Source organism: Charadrius vociferus, unplaced genomic scaffold (assembly GCF_000708025.1).
Source record: "Charadrius vociferus isolate BGI_N301 unplaced genomic scaffold, ASM70802v2 scaffold896, whole genome shotgun sequence".
Lineage (NCBI taxonomy): Eukaryota > Metazoa > Chordata > Aves > Charadriiformes > Charadriidae > Charadrius > Charadrius vociferus.
In genome coordinates, this window is record NW_009648959.1 from 144,342 (window position 1) to 163,291 (window position 18,950).

General features: G+C 46.6%; 1 protein-coding gene across 1 annotated transcript; it reads right to left on the minus strand.

Moving 5' to 3' along the window:
* Positions 1 to 1,128: 1,128 nt before the first annotated feature.
* Positions 1,129 to 18,460, minus strand: TMEM150C (transmembrane protein 150C). Its single transcript, XM_009887546.1, has 8 exons — positions 18,323 to 18,460; positions 12,361 to 12,445; positions 11,273 to 11,326; positions 11,121 to 11,153; positions 10,951 to 11,018; positions 6,587 to 6,714; positions 3,949 to 4,126; positions 1,129 to 1,711 (listed from the first exon to the last, which is right to left on the minus strand). The coding sequence occupies exons 1-8, from the start codon at positions 18,327 to 18,329 to the stop codon at positions 1,503 to 1,505; spliced, it is 762 nt and encodes a 253-aa protein (XP_009885848.1). The 5' UTR covers positions 18,330 to 18,460; the 3' UTR covers positions 1,129 to 1,502.
* Between the last annotated feature and the right edge of the window lie 490 nt (positions 18,461 to 18,950).

Genomic DNA, 18,950 nt, shown 5'->3' on the forward strand with positions numbered 1-18,950 from the left:
GAGAGGCCTCTGACCTTGGCAGAAGACTGAATGCCCTCATGCCTTTTCCCTCTCTCAGAAATGCCACAGTGTGGTACGAGTTCCCCTTCAAATGTTTTTTGCCACCACTTTAATTTCTGCTTATTTTCCTGCAGATCAGACAAGTTGCAAGCCTAAGCTGAGTCTGACTCATGAAGAAAAACAGGAGCCATGTTCGCGAGAAGCAACTCCCATCGGTCCCCTGCCCAGCTAATACAGCAGCCTTCCCAAAATCAGGTTTTTAAACAGGGGCTTTGAGCTCCTGCTTTTTCTTTGCAAACAGACCTTCTGTTTGAATACCTCCCTTCAGGGAGGGAGAAGCCCTTCTGGTTTTGCTGTTCCCTTCCTGCACCTCCAGCCCTTAGGCCACATCACCCCACCTCCAGGGCAGAACTGCCTTCCTGCACCTTGGAAGCCTGCTTAAACCTGTGGCAGACTCCACGCAGGAGGGGTCCAGAGCCCAGGCCTAGTCTGAAGTTTGACTTCTAAGTATACAAGAAGCAAAACCAAACCCTGTGCCCAGAACCACCTGCAACGGTTCTGTTCTTACTGCAGGTGAGCCCAGTGTCTCTAACACAATGTTTTCCCCCCTCAGTGAACACACACACACAAAAAAAAAGCTTTTGAAACGTTACACCATATGTGGTGGAAGCACTAACACTTACAAAAAGCAGCCTTTTCTGGGACATCTTCAGAGCACACAGGCATTCCCATCTTAATTCAGCACTTTGCTTCCACCAGCCCCTACCATTGAGTCTGAAACACAAAGCCAAGCACAGCACGCCACTGTGCCATCTCCTCTGGCCTGGGGACAGTCTGCCCAGCTACAAGGCAGCATCGGCCCAGTCTTGTTTTTTGATCACAGCACAGCTTCTTCCCAAACCCAGCTTTACCACTTGCTGCTTTCCAAGCTGGAAGAAATGCCTGCCTGCTCACCACAAAAGCCAGTCAGTTGGGGTCTTCCACTGCCCAATTCCAAGTCCAGAAGAAGCAGCCACTTTTTCTCAGCCTACCAAGTTACACCAGTTGGCAGCAAAGAAAACAATGCTAGAAACACACGAAAGATGTGGTCTGGTGACTCGAGAACTGGCAGCTCCTGAAGATTCTTGGTGCCCAGAGAAGTCTGTTTCCTTCATGTCCTCCTCTGCAGAACAGGCTGACAAGTGCCTGTCTCAGAGGGGCATCATGAGGTCTGGCTGTTTAATGTTTTGAACAACAGGAGTGTGACAGAACCACTCAGAAAGAGTCACTGGTAGCACAAACTAAACAGCTTGTGCTCTCTCATGCTGCTGCTGAGAAGGATCCACTCCTCTTCCAGCAGACAGCTATTTTTGCTTGGCTCTTAATGAGACAGCCACCCTCAGAGCCCTTTGGCAATACAGTCATGATTGCAATGAAAACAAACTCATCAAAAAAATGTAAATGAGGTCATGTTTAACCCATGAGACCACACCTGCCCCCCCTCCCCCCTGCCAGAGGACAGGCTACACCTGATCTGTCTGGTACTCGGAGGCTTCCGATAAGCTTTCAGAAAAGCTCAGAAAGTTTTCCTGGTACTCAGAGCAAACAATCTCAAATCTGTAGTGCCTAAACTCTACTGCAAATGTGCTGAAGTAGCACAGGAAGCACATCACCAGACCCCACTGGATCCTGGAAGCATGCATGTGGATGCCCTGCGCCATGAGGATGAAATCTGGAAGAGGAAAGTCAAGGAGAATTAGTGGGAGCAGAGACACCAACCAGGATGATAGAAAGCCAACAGGGAAGACAATAAAATCTTAACAAAGTCAGATGGATGACAGTCAACCCAGCCAGCCATCATCAGGAGAGGGTGAACGTGGAGCCAGAGATGGAAGGGAAGTCAGGTGTCCAACAATCCCCATGGAGCACAGCAACTCTCCTATATGGACCAGGCTTCCTGATCCCAATTCAGGCTGATAAACATTTACAGAGGGAAAGACTTAGGCACAGGGAAGCCAATGACCTGCTTGAACGTCCAAATAGCCAGTGACAGAGCCAGCAAGCTGGGGATCTGGCTGTGGGCACCTACCTGCCAGGATCCTCCCAGTGGGAACTGGATCAGATCTCTGCACCACAGGCAATGGAAACACCTTTCAACCTGCACTGTGCAATCTTTCATTCTCTTTGGATCACTTGCAAAATCACCCCTCTCTATGAAATCCGGAAGCATCAGTCTACACAATACAGCACATTATATTGAAAGGAGAAAGAATGCTGTCAGAGCCAGAAACTGTCCTCCAGGCTCATGTACCCACCTGTGTGCTCTGACCATGTATTGCCTGACATTGGGGTCTCACTGCTGTGCCTCAGATTGTGTTGGAGTACTCTATGAAAGCAATTCTCAGCTTCCCTAAAGCAGAGGACACCTACCTGAGCTGGGGACCTGTCCTAGCCCAATGCACACCTCCTCTAAACCTGGCTTTTCTGTTTCTCAGGATTTCCTCTGCACTCCAAGAATGCAGGTTCACACTCTTACATCTTGCACAGGAAAACCAAGCAGCCTCTCTCATGCTTTAACTGCACAACGCAGGTAATCTGAGACTTTTTGTCTTGAGCTTAGTGTAAGCAACCACAGCTTCATTTCAGCAAAAAGCATTGTGTGTCTGGCTTTAAGGATCTTCTGCGTTCCTTGTAGTGCAAGGGTTATGCACAAGCTTCATGGGATGGGACACCAACCCCAAGCCTTTGCAAAGCCAATAGTGGGGTGTAGTGAGGGGTGGGACTCCTGCCTCAGCCTGCCCCCCCTCCACAGAGGGCCCCCAAAGCTTTCAGTGCCAAGCAGCCACCTGGGGAAGGCTGGGCTGCGAGCACCCAGCATGCCAGTACAGGAGCAGCTATGCCCTGGCTTACCCAGCTGCTCCTGGCAGAAACCTCCAAAGACAGCAGTGCAGCAGCTTGGCCCAGCGCCCTGCACGCAGCCCTACCCCAGACGCACCCTGGGGGAGCTATGGGCTTGGGGCAAGGGGAGGAAGGGAGCACCACAAGAACCAGGCAAACTCCCATGTTACCTACACCAAAGTGTGATGAGCAGCTACACATTTTTCCAAGGAAGCTTAAGAGGTGACTGATGGCACATCTTCACACCAATCTTCTATTCCTCTGGACACTGGCTAAAATGTTCAAAAGCAGCCAAGTGATTAAGGAATTGTTTTAAGAACAGGCTGCTCCCCAGAGAGGGGGATTATCTTATTCCTTGCCATTTATTCTTGTGCTTTTGTTTATCCCAGCACTAACGCTGATGCAACTACACAGTGAATGGATCCACCCTAAGCAAAAACCCAGGGCACGTGAGTGCTGGTGCGAACAGAAGGGCCGGAGTGGGGCTGACAGGCCCGAGGTGGAGAGAAAGCCACATGTACATCTAGTCTCAGTGGCCACAGACCCCACAGCCCAAATCCCACTTGTAAAGCACCTAGTCTTAACCTGAAGCCCACATGACTGTGATAACTATCTTAAAAGGCAGAGCTGGATGTAGCACCCTGCAACGTTTCAACAAACACACGAAAATCTTCTCATCTTCAGAAACCTAATTTCTTCCCTTGTTCCTTTGTTCTCCTGAGAATTTTTATCTCAATATTTTGCATAATCTTAAACGCTACTGTGTAGGTAAGCAGTGGTGCAATCACATTGCACAGCTACCATTCAATGTTGTTACCACTTTGGTTATCACTAAGAAGTTTTAGAAACATTTATGAAGGAAGCGAGCCCATCTGTGAAGCAGTGCATCCTGGCAAAACACAAATAGCAAAACGAGCTAATCATAGGACCATGCCATGAAGACAAGTTGACTAGTATTCCTAAATGCTTTGAGATCCTAGGATGGATGTGAGAAGAGCCAATGTTCCCTGCTGCAAAGAGTGTCGGACACGTATGATACCTGGCTTCCCAGGCAGCGGAACAAAAGGATACAGAGCACCACACAGAGGGTGATGCTGGCCGATAGGGCTACTCGTGGAATTCCGGCTTTCCGTCCCTCGTTCTTCAGGTTGATCTTGAGGGTGAGGGCAGACTGGATCCAGCACGCCAAGGTCCCAAAGCCAAAGGTCAGTGATGTGCCCACATTGTGTATCTCCTCATCATTGGAAAGCTAGGAACAAACAAAATAGTGATTGTTTGGATGCAACGGGAATTATCCGCTAGCTACCTAGGGTTGCTGCTGGGGTGGGATAGAGGAGACTGTGGTGAGACAAAGATGCTATATCATTTCTTCTGGCAGAGGTGTAAGGTGTACGTAACCAAGATGGGTTGACAGCTGTCACAGTCGAGCAGATCTTCTGCCCAAAGCCCAAGCACAGTGGAAAATGCAGTTGCTTGGGGACTGCCTCTACAGCCCTCTGACAAGACTCACCACAATGCAGAGCTCAGAAATAAAGCCTTCTCTGGCTTGATGTGATGACTAGGGCAGGTAAGGACAACCCGCTGGGTCTTGTATAGCTCCCTGAAATGGAAGCAAACTGTGCAGCCTTCAGTGCCAGCTGCATGGAGCAGTGCTTTCTGGGACAGAGGGTATCCAGAGCCCTGACACCTCCATTGGGCTGGCACAAGCCAAAACACTTGGTCCTAGTTTGGGAAGTTTCTCCCACCAAAATGTTTGACTGCTTGTTCCTTCTCCCGCCCGTGCTTGACCATTGGTGGCTGAGGCAATATGAACCCAAGCTCTCTTGAGTGCAAGTGCTTCTCTGTTCCTTGGGGTCCTGTGTCTCATGGGACTCAGTGACTATGCAATACCGCAAGGCAAAAGGACAGCCAGGTTCAATGAGCAAGAATCTGTAGAGGTCCCTTGAGGCTGCAAATTCATTCAGAAAGCCCAGGATGGACAAGACTTAAGCCAAACAATTTCCCTTCTCCTTCTGCCTGAGGCTTTTCTAGAAAAGAAATCAGCAGTCTAATTCCTCCCTGCAGCCTCAATTCCTGTTCAGTGATTTAACAAATTCTCATCAAATAAGATAACAGTCTACTTACTGCACTTCTACTGATCTTCCCCTTCTCCCTACCTTGAGTTTTTCTTCAAGGGTAGGTCCAAATCATAGTACAGGAAAAAGTGTGATTGAGCTGCCTTTCCCAAGGTAGTCTGCACTGCAAGGGATTCACAACCATAATGTCCCTCTAACACACCCAATCTGTAATTTTCCATAAATATTGTTTAATGCCACATTCAGCTTAGCAGTCAGGCAGGGAAAAGCATGGACTAAGTTCTCATTACCACATGCTTTCAGGGTTTGGCAAAAGATCTAAGCAAGGATACAGGTAACTAACAAGGAGTGGATAATTAGTTCAGAATTTATAACCAGGCATGATTCAAAGTATCCACTTTTAAATAACAATCATTTGCTCTGAGGAGCGAAAAAAGGAAGGAGAGGTTGAAACTGCTTTGTAGTGCCTGCCCTTTATCAGAAATACTCTTCTCACACTTAGACAAGGCTATTACAAAAGTCTCATAGTTCTCAGCTGGGAAGCTCTTGTGAAAAAACAAGACTCCATTTTTGACTTGTGCTGTGGAGTTAGGAACACCAGGTCCAAAATAGTCAAATTATCTCACACCTCATTAAAAAAAACCCAAAAACCAACCAACCAAACAAACAAAAAAAACCCCAAAACACCCCAAAAAACCAAAACTGTAAAGGACACAAAGTTCCTGCAATTTCTCTGCAACCCAAACAGTTACTCACTCTTCACAGAACAAGTACCTTTTCTGTATTGACAGGAAAAACAGCTCCTGCCTGCAAACCCAGGAAAAAAGCCAGCCTAGACTGACCTATCTCAGTTCCTGCCATTACTGGGGATCATTACTTGCACCCCAGTGAGTGGCAGAGCATCAAAGAGCACCAAAGGGATGGGGAAACGCAAGTGCCACTGATTCCAATGCCTTGATTTTCACTGCAGACCTAACAGACAGTCATTATCACAGTGGGCACCCAACCATACAGAGCAACGTTGTGGCACTGACAGCTTGTTTGTTTGTATAATGTTGCAGAAAAGATAGAGAATTGGAGGGACCTTATCCAGGTACCTGTCACATTAGAAGCATAGCACTCCTCTGCTGTGTCCCTCTCATGACCAGTCTGAGGACAAGCAGAAAGTAGATTTAAACAACGTAGGTTTTAAATGAAGGACACTTCATTTAAAACATGTCTGCTAAATCTGTATGAGCAGCTGTGCATCTGTTCACAGAGATGTGTATGTAAACTTTCAGCTCAATTCTTCTACCCAGGACCATCTCTGCCAACTCCCAGGGCTCAAGAGATTCAATAGTTTCCCTGCTCTGGCTCTTGGCTGTTCAAGTGTAAGCACACAAGTGCAAATCCTGCTGGGAATACATGAACCATGCTTGTGGTTCTTCATCTCAGCATGCCACTGGAACCATGTAAGTGGCAGACAGAGGTGGCAGAGCAGGTACAAGGAGGCTGTATCTGCTGGGGTGGGGGCATAGCCAGACACATCATCTCCTGAGCTCACATCACAGGTAGTTCAAAGACCTAAACAGATCTGCTAGAAAAGCAGGAACCTCACAGCACCGACACAGTGGTCCAAGCCTGGAGTGCAGTACCTGAAAGTTGCCCAGTAGAGTCATCCCAAAAGACGCCAAGCATAACGCCACCAGGCCACTGATGTTCAGCCAAGGGTTTAGCACCTTTGGCTTCAGCTGAATGAAACGCAGGACAGCCACGACAAGTGCTGAGAAGGAAAGAATGCAAAGTGCGTTATTAGTAGAACATGCTGCAGTAACCACCTGGCTGGGGGCTCACGGACCCCTCACCATCTTTCCACCCAGAGGGGAGAGTTCACTGCAGGCCAAGCTAGCTTAGTGCTTCTGCATGGCCCCCTCCCGCTTAGTCATGGATGAGACTAAACACAGCAAGCATTTCTCTTGTAATCCAGTTATGCAAGCTCCCACGATTCCTTTTCTCATGATGTTTTGTCTAGGAGCTGGGTTGCAAATTTTCTCGGGGAAAGAAGAGCACCTTCCTATTTGCCTGTGAAGCCCCCAGCGCAGTCTGGCACATACACAGCATGCATTCACATTGCGACAGCTAGCCTTGCATCATTTCAGTCCACTCACAAGCACTGAGGTCTCTTGAGGAGGTATACTAAACCCCACCTGTGTTAGAAAATGTATGAACATCAGATACGTATTCCTGCGGGTTTTACTCTAATGCCCACTGCCTCTTCTTCTCCTCTGGAACAAGTTGATGGTGCCATGAACATATGCCAAAATATTGCACTAGTTTTCCACGAAGACGGGAAGAGCAGTCCTTCCAAGTTTACAATTAGCCCAAGCACTATGACAGGATATGATATATGATACATGATATAAACAATACATGATATATCACATGATATGGCACAACCCCAGGAGATATTCACATAATGTATTCTTGCCCTCCCTAGGGAATGCTGCATGGACATGCTGCACGGACATTCGTTAATGCTTGCCTGCAAATTTGCATTAGCAAATTAGATCTATATTTTCCACAAAACCCCTGGTATAATACCAAAACCATGATTTAGAATAGTAAGGTCACTGTAAGTGAAAAATATCCATTTTTATATAAACTGCAAAATATGTTAGAATTTACTCTCTCACAATTTGTTCTAGTGAATCAATCCACTCCAAATCCTTGAAAGCAAGAGAACTTTGCTCCCCCAAAAAAGAGAATTTATGTTTTTCATCCCCAGGTAATTGTTTTGGACAGCCACCCTGTGACTTGAGCTCACGTGCAGGAACTTTTTAATTTCTATTTCCACAGGGCAGGATCCTGAAATTATGTGATCTTTTCCTAAAATGCTGATGGGAATGACAAAAGGGAATTAAAGGGTCACCTTCCAGCATTACATGCATTTTCAATATTCAGCAATGCCTATGTTTCCAGCAGGTTTCTGTAGTTTTCCTCTCCTATAGCAAGGGCTTTGACACAACTAAGGTGGCCAGAGGTACAAGCTAAAAGCAGCTCTCAAAAGCACCCAATACAGCAGAGGAAAGCTTGGCTTTATCCACAAAGCAGAGATAGAATAGAATATTTCATTTGGAAGGGACCAAGCAGACTTCTGCACCCAGACCGTTGATAAACGGCCCTAGAATTGAACCCTGAGGAACACTGCTGGTGACCAGTCACCAGCTAGATGTAGCCCCATTTACTGCAACCCTTTGAGCCCTGCTCTTCAGCCAGTTCTTCACCCAGCGCACTGTGTACCTGCTCATCTCACAGTTGGACAACTTGTCTGGTAGGGCACTGTGAGGGATAGTATCAAAAGCCTTACTAAAATCCAGAAAAACTATAACCACTGCCTTCTCTCCATCCACTAGGCAGGTGACCTTAGGATAGAAGGATATCAAATTACTTACACAGGACTTTCCCTTTGTGAACCCATGTTGACTGTGCCTGAGGATTGCATTGTTCTTTAATTGCCTTCCAATCGCATCCAGTATGATCTTCCCATAATTTTTCCAGGAACTGAGGTTAGAGTAACGGGTCTGTAATTCCCTGGGTCTTCCCTCACCCCCTTTTTGTAGATTGGAATAACATTGGCTAGCTTTCAAACAGCAGGAACCTCCCCAGACTCCCCAGACCTTTTGTAAATGACTGGGAGGTCCTGCCATAACATCCGTGAGCTCCTTTAGTACTCTGGGATGAATCCCACCAGGGACTTGTGAACATTCAGCTGATATAGCTGGTCCCTTACAATTTCAGTGTCCACAAATGGAAAGTCACCATTCCTGCACTTGTGGTCCTCCAACTCAGGGGATCAGGCAGCCCAAAGTCTATCACTATTACTAAAGACTGAGGCAAAAAGCACATTGAATACCTCTGCTTTACCTTAATCTCTATTAGTCAGTCTTCAACAAGTAGTGGTCCAATGTTTTCTTTAGACCTCTTCTTGCTATTTACATACTGAAAAAGGCCCTTGTTATCTGTCACAACACTGGTCTGTTTCAACTCTAATTGAGCTTTGTCCTTTCCTGTCTTCTCCCTGCATACACAAACCACAGCTCTATAATCTTCCTGCGAAGTCTGACCTCGCTTCCAGAGATCATACAGTTTCTTTTTCCTCTTGAGCTCCGTGAGGAGCTCCCTGTTCAGCCAAGCTGGTCTTCTGCTTGCATGACTTACACCACAGTGGGATTGCCTGCTCTTGTGTTTTTAAAATGTGGTTCTTAAAGACCGGCCAGTAATTGTGGACTCCTCAACCCTCAAAAGCAGATTCCCAGGGTACTCTGCTAAATAGCTCCCTGAATAGCTTAAAGTTTGCTTTGTTGAAATCCAGGGTAGCAACTCTGCTGTCCTTTTTTCTCATTACACCAAAAATTTTAAACTCAACCATTTCATGGTCGCCATGGCCAACACAGCCACCTACCATCACATCCTCCATGACAGATTTGCAGTCTGGAGGTTCCCTGGTTGTATTTCTTCTTGCAATGGGAAGAAGCAGCAAAGAAAGCATACAGTACAGCTTAGCTTCAAAAAGCTGCATGTCTTTTGTTTGTCTTCACACCAGCTGCTCCCCTTACGCTCATTCAACTGCTATCCTCACGTCTATGCAGATCACATGGTGAGTGAGCATCAAGCCAATTCCTGCCCTTTCATAAAGCCCTCGGACTCGCTGGGACTTGGTGCAGTTCCACAGAAGCTGCTTGAACAGTGGTCTGCAGAAATGGGGCCTTACCTGGAAGCAGCTGAAAAGCAGTCATGTATTCACTACTGTCAAACAGCCATGTTAACATAAGAAGCAGCATGCTATGCACATGTTGTTTTAAGTGGTTTGGGGTCAGAAGTTTAAATCATATCATCATAACCACATTGCACTGGGTGTCAGGCATATAAATAAAATGTATGCAAGACCCTGCCTTAGCACAAACTGGAACCAGAATTAATTCTGCTAATATGTATATGTATTGGCTCAATATGTATATCAAGATCTAAACTTGAAACAAAGGCATACACAGAAACAAAGGAAAAGGATGCTTCAACTTCCTAACCTCCACCCTGAAGTGATACTTGAAAATAAGGAAGATCATGTCAAGGTTCATGATTAAACATATTGTATCAGGTTTTATATCCCAAGCATCATTTTCATTATGTCAGATTAAGATTGTTAAGGTATCTTACTTGTGCACATACAGGTCTGGATTAATTTCAATGCTCAACTCAACTGAATTTCCCAGGTTTCTGAAAAGAAACATTGTGCCTCTCACAGGCAGCAGGCATGGAACCCACACTTTGAGAGAATAGCTCAGAGCAAAACTGAAAGCACAATAAATCGTCCCAAATAGGAAAAGATAAATGCAAGTACTACTAAAGAAGAGCAAATCAAGGTCAAAATAATGAATTATTTGCCATTTAAGTTTGGGATAATTTCTTCAAAATAGCTACAGATGACAGTAACAAACATTTTTAAGAACCAAACACAGACATATTTTTTTCAAGTATTTTTCAGATATTTCTTCTCTTTTTGGTGTTTCCTTCTTACCTCCACTGCTGGAAAATGCCAGTAAACTTCCTAAATTCCGTTACTACATCTGTGGAAGGGGTGGGGTAGAGGGAACTTCAGCATCGATAATATTTTGCATAATCAGTTGCTGCATTTGCCAATATTCCCATTCAATTATCCCACATTCACAGCATATAACAAAAACCCACCATACACTGAAAAACAGTCATGCAGATTCAAGGCTAAGATGAGACAATTAAAAACATGAGAATAAATCAGAAACCAATAAAGTTCAAATGAATCTGGCTTCATTCTGTGTTTCTATGAATGAAGACAAAATAATACTGTCTTAATCAGTAGTAGTCGCAGTTTAAATGATTTTGCATCATCAGATCCAGGAACAATATGCATGGGATATTACTTATGTTTCACGACTGCTTAAAACAAATTATGAGAGAGAAACACTCCCCCTGTGGTTCCTACCTAGAAATGCCGCCATGTTCATGACTTGGCTAAACACACAGCTTGCAGGAGGTGTGTCACCTGCAATACTTGGAAAATATAAAGTGTATCATTGTAACTCTAGGATGGCAAAGTTACATAAATAACAATGATTAATCAGAACAGTATTTGAAAGAAAATAATTCACTTACCTTATATAAGGTGGTCTTTTGGAACCAGGTTTCCTAAGAGACATAAGTCCACAAGAACAAAGATTCATGATTTTCTTTCCCATTTAACTTTCATTGTTTTATTATTTTAAAGAAACAAGTGATTGATTGTAAAGTCCACAACCAGTTCTTACCTATCTGGTACATTTAGTGGGAGAATTTTGTTATCTTCCACTGCGATAAAGTACCTGTCAAAAAAAGAAAAAGAAAAAATATTAAAATATTGTAAAACCTTGGCTTCAATTCAAAATATCACTCAAACAATACATTAAGTGTCTCAAGCCCACTGGCAGGATCTCCTGCAGGCAGCCTGTGTTTCTCTCTGCTCAAGCAGGCTCACTTCCCAGCCTATGTGCATTCCTTTGTGCTGCATCTGTTTTGCACGGTCAGGTAGACAAACAGTGGCACTGAATTGAGCTGCCTTAAAAATAACCAACCAGGAGAATGTTTTCATTTTTAATCTGAATCACTGAATAATTTGATTCATCTGGTTTACTGTGGTTCCCCCTCCGCAGAAGGTGTTTTAATAGAAACAGAGGGGATGGGACAAGAAGAACAATAAGCAATAGGAGTCAGACAAACGGCTTAAGCTACCCCTACTGCTGTAAAACAACATCCACAGACCACGGCCAAAGCCATATCCAAGCCATATAAGGGGGATATATGCTCAGCTCCGGCTGAACACAGTGGCTCATCACACATTTATTGCTTCCACATTCATGCTGCGGTCCTCTGCATGTCTCGTGTGCATTCTGGTAAGAAGTGTTAGTGAGAAAGTGAGATGTCAGTATTAAGTCGCTGGCAGGTTGTCGGTGCAGTGCTGGATGCTGTGGATTTTGAGTTTGCACCCCAAAGCAGGGCCTCAGTGCTTCTCCAAGAGCTCTCCTGAGTCATTCAAAGAAAACGTGATGAAAGGGAATTTTTGCATTTTTGTCTGTCTCTTCTCAGGCAGCCCCCAGTAACGTGTGCCAGGAAGAAGGCAAGGTCCAAAACCTGGCCTAGAGAGCACAGAAACTCAGGGATAAAAATGCGACCCTCCAAGCCATGAACTGGCATAGACTGGCCCCTGCCACTATCATATGGCTTCCCAGCCCCATAGTAACTCAAGGACAGAGCATCCCCAAAAGGCACTACATACTGAGACACAGCCCACACCACAGTGGTACTTCCAACTGCCCCACCCTAACTTGCTCTCCCAAACAACCAGCAGGAGATAACTTACACTATCCATAATCCAGCTGATGTAAAAAGGGTAAACACAAGGGGTAAAAACATCCACACGCTGCATTTCTTCCCATCCATACCTGCTAGAAACAAAGAACAAAGTAAAAACAAAAGAAAGAGGGCAGAGGTACCAGCCAGCCTTGGTCCCCCTCATTTGAAAGCAGAAAGAGCATCCACACAGCAAGTGCCAAAGCATCCCAAGATCAAGCTCCTAATGACCAGGCAGCAGGCACTGCAAACCTTTCATACTGTCATTACTGGCATAAGGGGTTAAACTGCTGAACACAGGCAGCATCATTGGCACTGTGCATAAAAAACAAGGCACAAAAAGCCTGGAGTTGTGGAGGTGGAGAATTCTCAGACACACCTACAGAATCTGAGTAGTTTTCAAAGTATTTTTCTTCAGCATTTTATACAAGGTGACACCGCAAGACCCACAGTCCTAATTCCCTGCTACTTCCCACAGGCACAAGGCAAGGCAGCCTCCTTCCCAGGATCATTAACAATTCCACACATGCTGCCTCAGCAAAGCCTGCAGCATGAAGGGAGAAGGATGCACGTGCTGTCTCCTCATCTCCACAAAGCATACGACCAGCTCCCATCCTGGCCACAGCAATCAGATAAAAATAGCATTTGGCCACACCCAGAGCAGAGCCAAGTTCAAGTGCCAGCACCCAGAGTACTGTCAGGACAAGGCATTACAAACAGGATCAGCTCTTGACAGGTAGGCACTGTGAAATCCTGCATGGGGCATAAGGATGCTGCATACACCATCTCCTGAGGAAGCATTTGTCCTCCAAGCAAAGATCATGCTGCATGAGCATCTGAGATGCTGGGACTGTTCCTGTAATATGTGCGATTCAGAACCACTGCTATGTTGCTGTGCTGCGGACACAGAGAGTCCTACATCTCCCTGTGAGTCCTTTGTCAGTGGATCAAGTATTTCCTCATGCTCTGTCCTCCTTCATAAATGTTCCTCCAGGCACCAGCACAGCCAAGAGACACAGAGGTCGAAAAATGCGAGGCTCACAGCTCCAGTGCCTGCTTTACTTTCACCAGGGCAGCAGCACCTGTGCGCCCATGCTCTGCGTCCTCCTCCCTCCTATCACCTGCTGCAGGGTAGGCATTTCCTGGGGTCACCAAGGTCCCCACAGGACAGCAAGGCACCCTGGGTTGCCATGGCATCTTGGACATGATGGCCTTTCACTAGACCCTGCTTGTATTTGCAGCTAAGTTACCTCATCCAGGTCCTTAAAGCAGTAACTTCCATTAGCTCCAGAGAAGAAAGTACCCACGTGTTGTCATCCTCCTCCTCTCAGCTCTCCTGGCCTTTCTACATCTGCAGCACAGGAGCCATGATCTCTCTGGACTGCTGCCCTGCTCTCTCCCCACTGTGAGGACCCACAGAAGAGAGTAAGCACCCTCACCACATCACAGCCAGCCCCCAGCTCACCACTCCCACAAGACAGCCCCAGGCTGCAAAAGCAATGCTGGCTGGACACTGCTCGGGGCCCCAGCTGCTGACTCCTGCCCTGTCCCACAGCGGCAGAGGCCAAAGGGGTTGAGGTGAGGCTCCTCAGACTCTGCAGAAGTCATGGCAGCCTCACACTTACCCCTATAGGTCAGCTGTCCTGTCTTGCCTGCACATCACCTGTCAGGGGTACAAAACAAGACCCCCAAGCCACACCACACTTGCATGAAACCATGAGGCCATGATGGGGTGCTGCCTGTACAGATAGCCTCAAGTGAGGCTGAATTGCAAACCTTAAAAGACAGAAAAGCAATCAGATAAGGTCTCTTCCCTGACCTGGGAGCAGAGAGAAATGCAGACAGGGAGCATGACATGATGCAAGTGTTAAGTACATCAATCTAAAAGGCAGTCAGCTCCAGAATGTATACGGATCTTAAGCATAGTGTAACAGATCAGAAGAAATTATCAATGATGATGGACTAGACTTCCCCACCCATCTCATCTCTATTCCGTCTCCTCCCGCACAGAAGGCACAAAATGTTTCACAGCTCTGTTCCCCGCACAGCCCCTGCTGTAGCAGTTGCAACTGTTCTGTGAAGCGCTGCCCTTGCCTTTTCCTCCCATCACCCATCAACATGCAGCAGCAGCCCTTAGCTAGTGTTGACTATTGCTCTGGTATCAGGACACCCGTACTGGCCATGTCAAGGACTGCTTCCAGGTGGTAGCTGCTTCATTTGTGGCAAGGCCGTGTCCCTGCCAGACCCTGGCAGCACAATGCCCAAGTGCCAGCACCTGACACAAAGCAGCCATAGCGGTAGCCAAGTTCCCTGCTCCCGTCTTGGCTGAAGGGGAGCAGGCAGGTAATATCACCTCCTCTTCCAGCCTGTGTTTCCTCTGAGAGGTAATTACCACTATCGCAGTGCTCAACTCTCCTCTTTTCACTGGTGGTGGCTAGACTAAGCCAAGGTAACAAAATTCTTTCAGGTCAGAGGATGGTAGATCTTATTATTTACCCTTCCTCTTTGCAAAGGTACAAAGGCAATAAAAGCAAATACTAGCCATAACACTTGTCTTCATTAATGGGTTGCCACAGCTCCTCCGCCTTCCAGCATGCCTCCTGGCCAAGAAATAACAGCCTTCACAAGCTATTTCAGTATCGTCTGCAGAAAGGGAGGAGTTGTGGACTTTTCCCCCCCAAGCACAGTGGCGAGGCAGCGCACAGGGACTGGGACTCCACGCCAGGATGAGGTGAGGAAATGCAAAAATGCTGTCCAGATAACCATTACTTTGCGCTGAGCTCTGCGATGGAGTCGGGGCACTTCTGGTGCCCAACCTCACCAAAGTCAGTATGATACAGCTACAGATTCGCTCCCTTGGAAAACAGCCCTGTGTGTAAAATTCACTGTGCCATACAGACTCTCTTTCTATCGACTACTAACAGAACATGACATTCAAAATCATTGCATACTAAACGAATGACTAGCGCAGAGCACATTATTCCGATGGGAAGCCTGGTCCATAGTTCAGAGAACACGTTCATTTCAGCCCCTTGAAAAGAAATACCTAGAGAACATACCCCCTGCACACCTCTCATCACAGCTGGTTGGGTTCACACCGAGAAGGAAGGACAGCACTCCCAGGGAGCGCCACAATGGCCTTACATGGGGCCAGGTCTTCACCAAAGCTCAGTGCAGCCAGGCCTGGACCTTTTGGAAAATAAGCACCCCACATCAGGCTAGCTGGCCTCACAGGGTTCTGAGCTCTGGGCAAGTTTGCCTCTCATGGCAGGCAACAAGAACTGACCAGGAAAGGATGTTGCCACTATGCACCCTCTACTGATAGGCTCCATGCTGAGGCATGGGTGTAGGACAACACAAGCTCGTACTCTCTGGCATACCCTTGGAAGGAGAGCCCGGGGGCAATGGATGGACCACCGGCGTTGCTGGCCCCTGCCAGCCCACACAGGAGGAGCGAGCCACCTGCGTCTGACAGATGAAATACCAAAAGCAGGAAATAAGGGTCCCTTTCCCCCATGTCCCCAAATGGCAACACCTTTTAATGCTGTCCATTGGCACATCCCACACATGCTTGAAGATGTTTCAACATCCCCATGTGGGCAGAGGGTGGTTTAAAACCAGGACTCAGCTCCTGCACATTTCTCATTTACAGTCCGCTGTGCTATTTGGGTGCCAGGAACAAAATTACATACAACCTCACTTCCTTCCAAAGGAGAAACCCCAAACATGTGCCAAACCTGCCTAGCTCTGCACCAGTGTTTAGTGGATATCATTCTCGGCAGTTGCCTTTGGGGTAATTTCTCCTCTTCAGGGATGGCCCCAATGTTCATGTCTTCAAGTCAGAAGACCTCTGTGCATGCTAAAACCAGCACCTCTAACAGCAGCCAGGAACAAGAGAACAAGGGACCCAAATGACAGCCTCCCCTGCAGCACCACAGCAGCTTAGCCAAAATAAAATGCCAAGAATGATAGGAAAAATAACCTAAATTCTCCACATGAAATGTAGAAACATTTGACAGCTAATTGTTCCACATGGATGACATAAAGCTAGCATTCCTCTCCACAGCTCTGTTCTGCATTGCTGCCATGACCAGTGGGGCCAAACCTGAGCAGTCAACTCCAGTTGACAACAACAGCCTTCCTCCACTGGCCCATGTTTCCCCAAATAAACACACTGCCTCCAGGAGGCAGTTGGTAAACATACACACCTGTTTGTCTTCCATTTTTAAGGTTTGCACAGGAAGACCTTTAGCAACAGAAAGCCTTTGTGGTGCAATGGATTCACAAGACTAATAAAAAGGCGTTTTCAGCTTTGCAGCTGACCCCAGCCAGAGTCAGCCCACCTTCCCAAAAGCACATGCTGTGGTTTTCCAGTCCCTCTTGACTCACGGTCTCACAACAGCATTGCAAAAACCCCGTTGAGGTGTGCTCCTGCTGCCAGCTATCATAAATCAGGGTGCAGACTGCAAAGGGTTTCACATTAGCACTGCCACAGGGTGTGTCTTGAGACTTTTTCCTCAATGCAGGCTTACTCCCCTATCTCCATTCCCATTTTTATGTCTAAATCTACTCAGACTGTCAGCTGTTTGCTCTGCTTTTATTATCATTGCCCCACTACACCCTCTCAATCAATGAAGCTCCCATTCCTCTAATGTACACACTTCAATTACAGCAGGCAGCTCTCCAAACATACACTGCTGCTTGCTCAAGGTTCATTTATTGTGGGCGTCTTAATTACATCTGCCAAGCAAAGTTACAGGCTCTTCCTGAAGTTGCTTTCACCATGGAACATAAATGTAAGGAAGGACAAAATTACCACATTAACAGAGTTGTACGTCTTTTTTAAGTCTAGAGGATGCAGATGTATTTCAAGGACCCATACACAAGCTGCATAATAAGCCAGAGCAACACTCCTGCATTTCACAGTGCTAGGCCATTGAATCATTTCAGAGAACAGGTACAGAGCCAGAAGCACTGGAAGAAGGAGCACGCTGTTCAAAACATACAGCAAGGCATAAAGAATTGTTGTCAGCCAGCAACAATCAAAGCGGAACAAACACAATTTGTCTTTCAGGGGAGCCCACTATAGCTCTCTGTTGCTTTTAAAAGCAAAAATAACCACAGTCACTTGATACCTAATCACTGTAACTGAGCGGATACAAAGCAGCACATTACGTAACCTGCCACCCACAAGCCACAAATGCCAACATAACAAAGCAGAGAGTTTTCTGGTTTATCTCAAGGTTCCCAGCCTGAGCACACAATGAGACAGATAAGGTATGCCAGAGACTTGTAAATACATAACAAAATAGTGGGGTAACAGGAAAAGAAGTGATCCCTCAGTCAGCAGAATATGATGATCTGCTTGCTCCGTGTACTTACATACCATCTCAAGGGTGTACAGAAATGCTATTTTAATTTATTTTTATGACAGGAAACGGAAAAGGCAAAGACATCTCCAGACTGCGCATGGGGGAAAGGAGATGCTTCAGTAATCCTGCAATGATGTTGAGAGGCAATGCTTTCACCCACAGAAACATCCACACATATTTCTTGTCTCTTCACACTGTAAGTGTATTCAGTGTGCTAAATGAAATGCTCTGTCCAACAGAAACCTAACGGAGATGGGTGAAGCGCACCAAAGGAATGAAATCTTCTAGTCACCAAAAAACAGGGGCAGAAAAGGCTGCATTAGCATCTGCTTGCCCACACTGTCCCTCCAAGTTTCCCGGAGAAGTTGTCTCCTGCGGTTGTGTGAAATTAATTTGTTATCAGTTCTGTAAATATATATATTCAGCCTTTCTTGAGTGCCTTGGTAAGAAGACCATGCGACCAACAGCATGTTCTACCCAGAGGTACTCCTGCAGCAATGCTGGGTACAGAGGCAAGCGTCACCCCTCTGCACCGTACTGTCCTTCAAAGCGTGCCCTTGGTATGCTGCTTCGTGCCCTCAGTCACACGTGAGTACTTACAGGCCATTTAGGAACTGGTGTTGAGCTGCTGTGTTACAGCCAGAGACGTCGACTGTAAACTCTTCTGGGCTGAGTCTGCCTTCCTTGCATTTGGCGTTGTACAAACCAGGCACGTCCTGCTTCAAGACCGGGCTCCTGGATGTTATAAAAGAAAAATTAATATAATTTGCCACCTTAGGATCAAAGGGGTGTTTTGCAGGTTTTGACAGCTCTGTGCTCTGACCTGTGCACCCACATTGGCCCACGCTGAATTCCATGAGGTCCCACTCATACCATGAGCAGGGCTTGGACAGTCATGGCCCTCAGCCTGCAATAGGAAAAGGAAGCAGAGACAGGAGCTGGGTAAGGCAGAAAGTACACATTCAGTTCAGGCAGAAAGAGCTGGGTCAGCAGGAGGTAAAACCAGTCGGGAGCAGTCAGGGCTTAGAGGGAGATTCACAGTGAGCTGAGGAGCACTGCATTTTGCAGGTGCTGTGTGTTTGTTTGCCCCAAGAACGCCGTTCTCCTTGGGAGTGCTGACTGCAAGATTCAGCCCTCCCAGCTCTTCATGACCTCAGAAGCTGCACGATCCAGGCAGCATACAGCCCCCAGCAAGTCCTCACAATAAAAGTGTGTTGGACTGCCCATG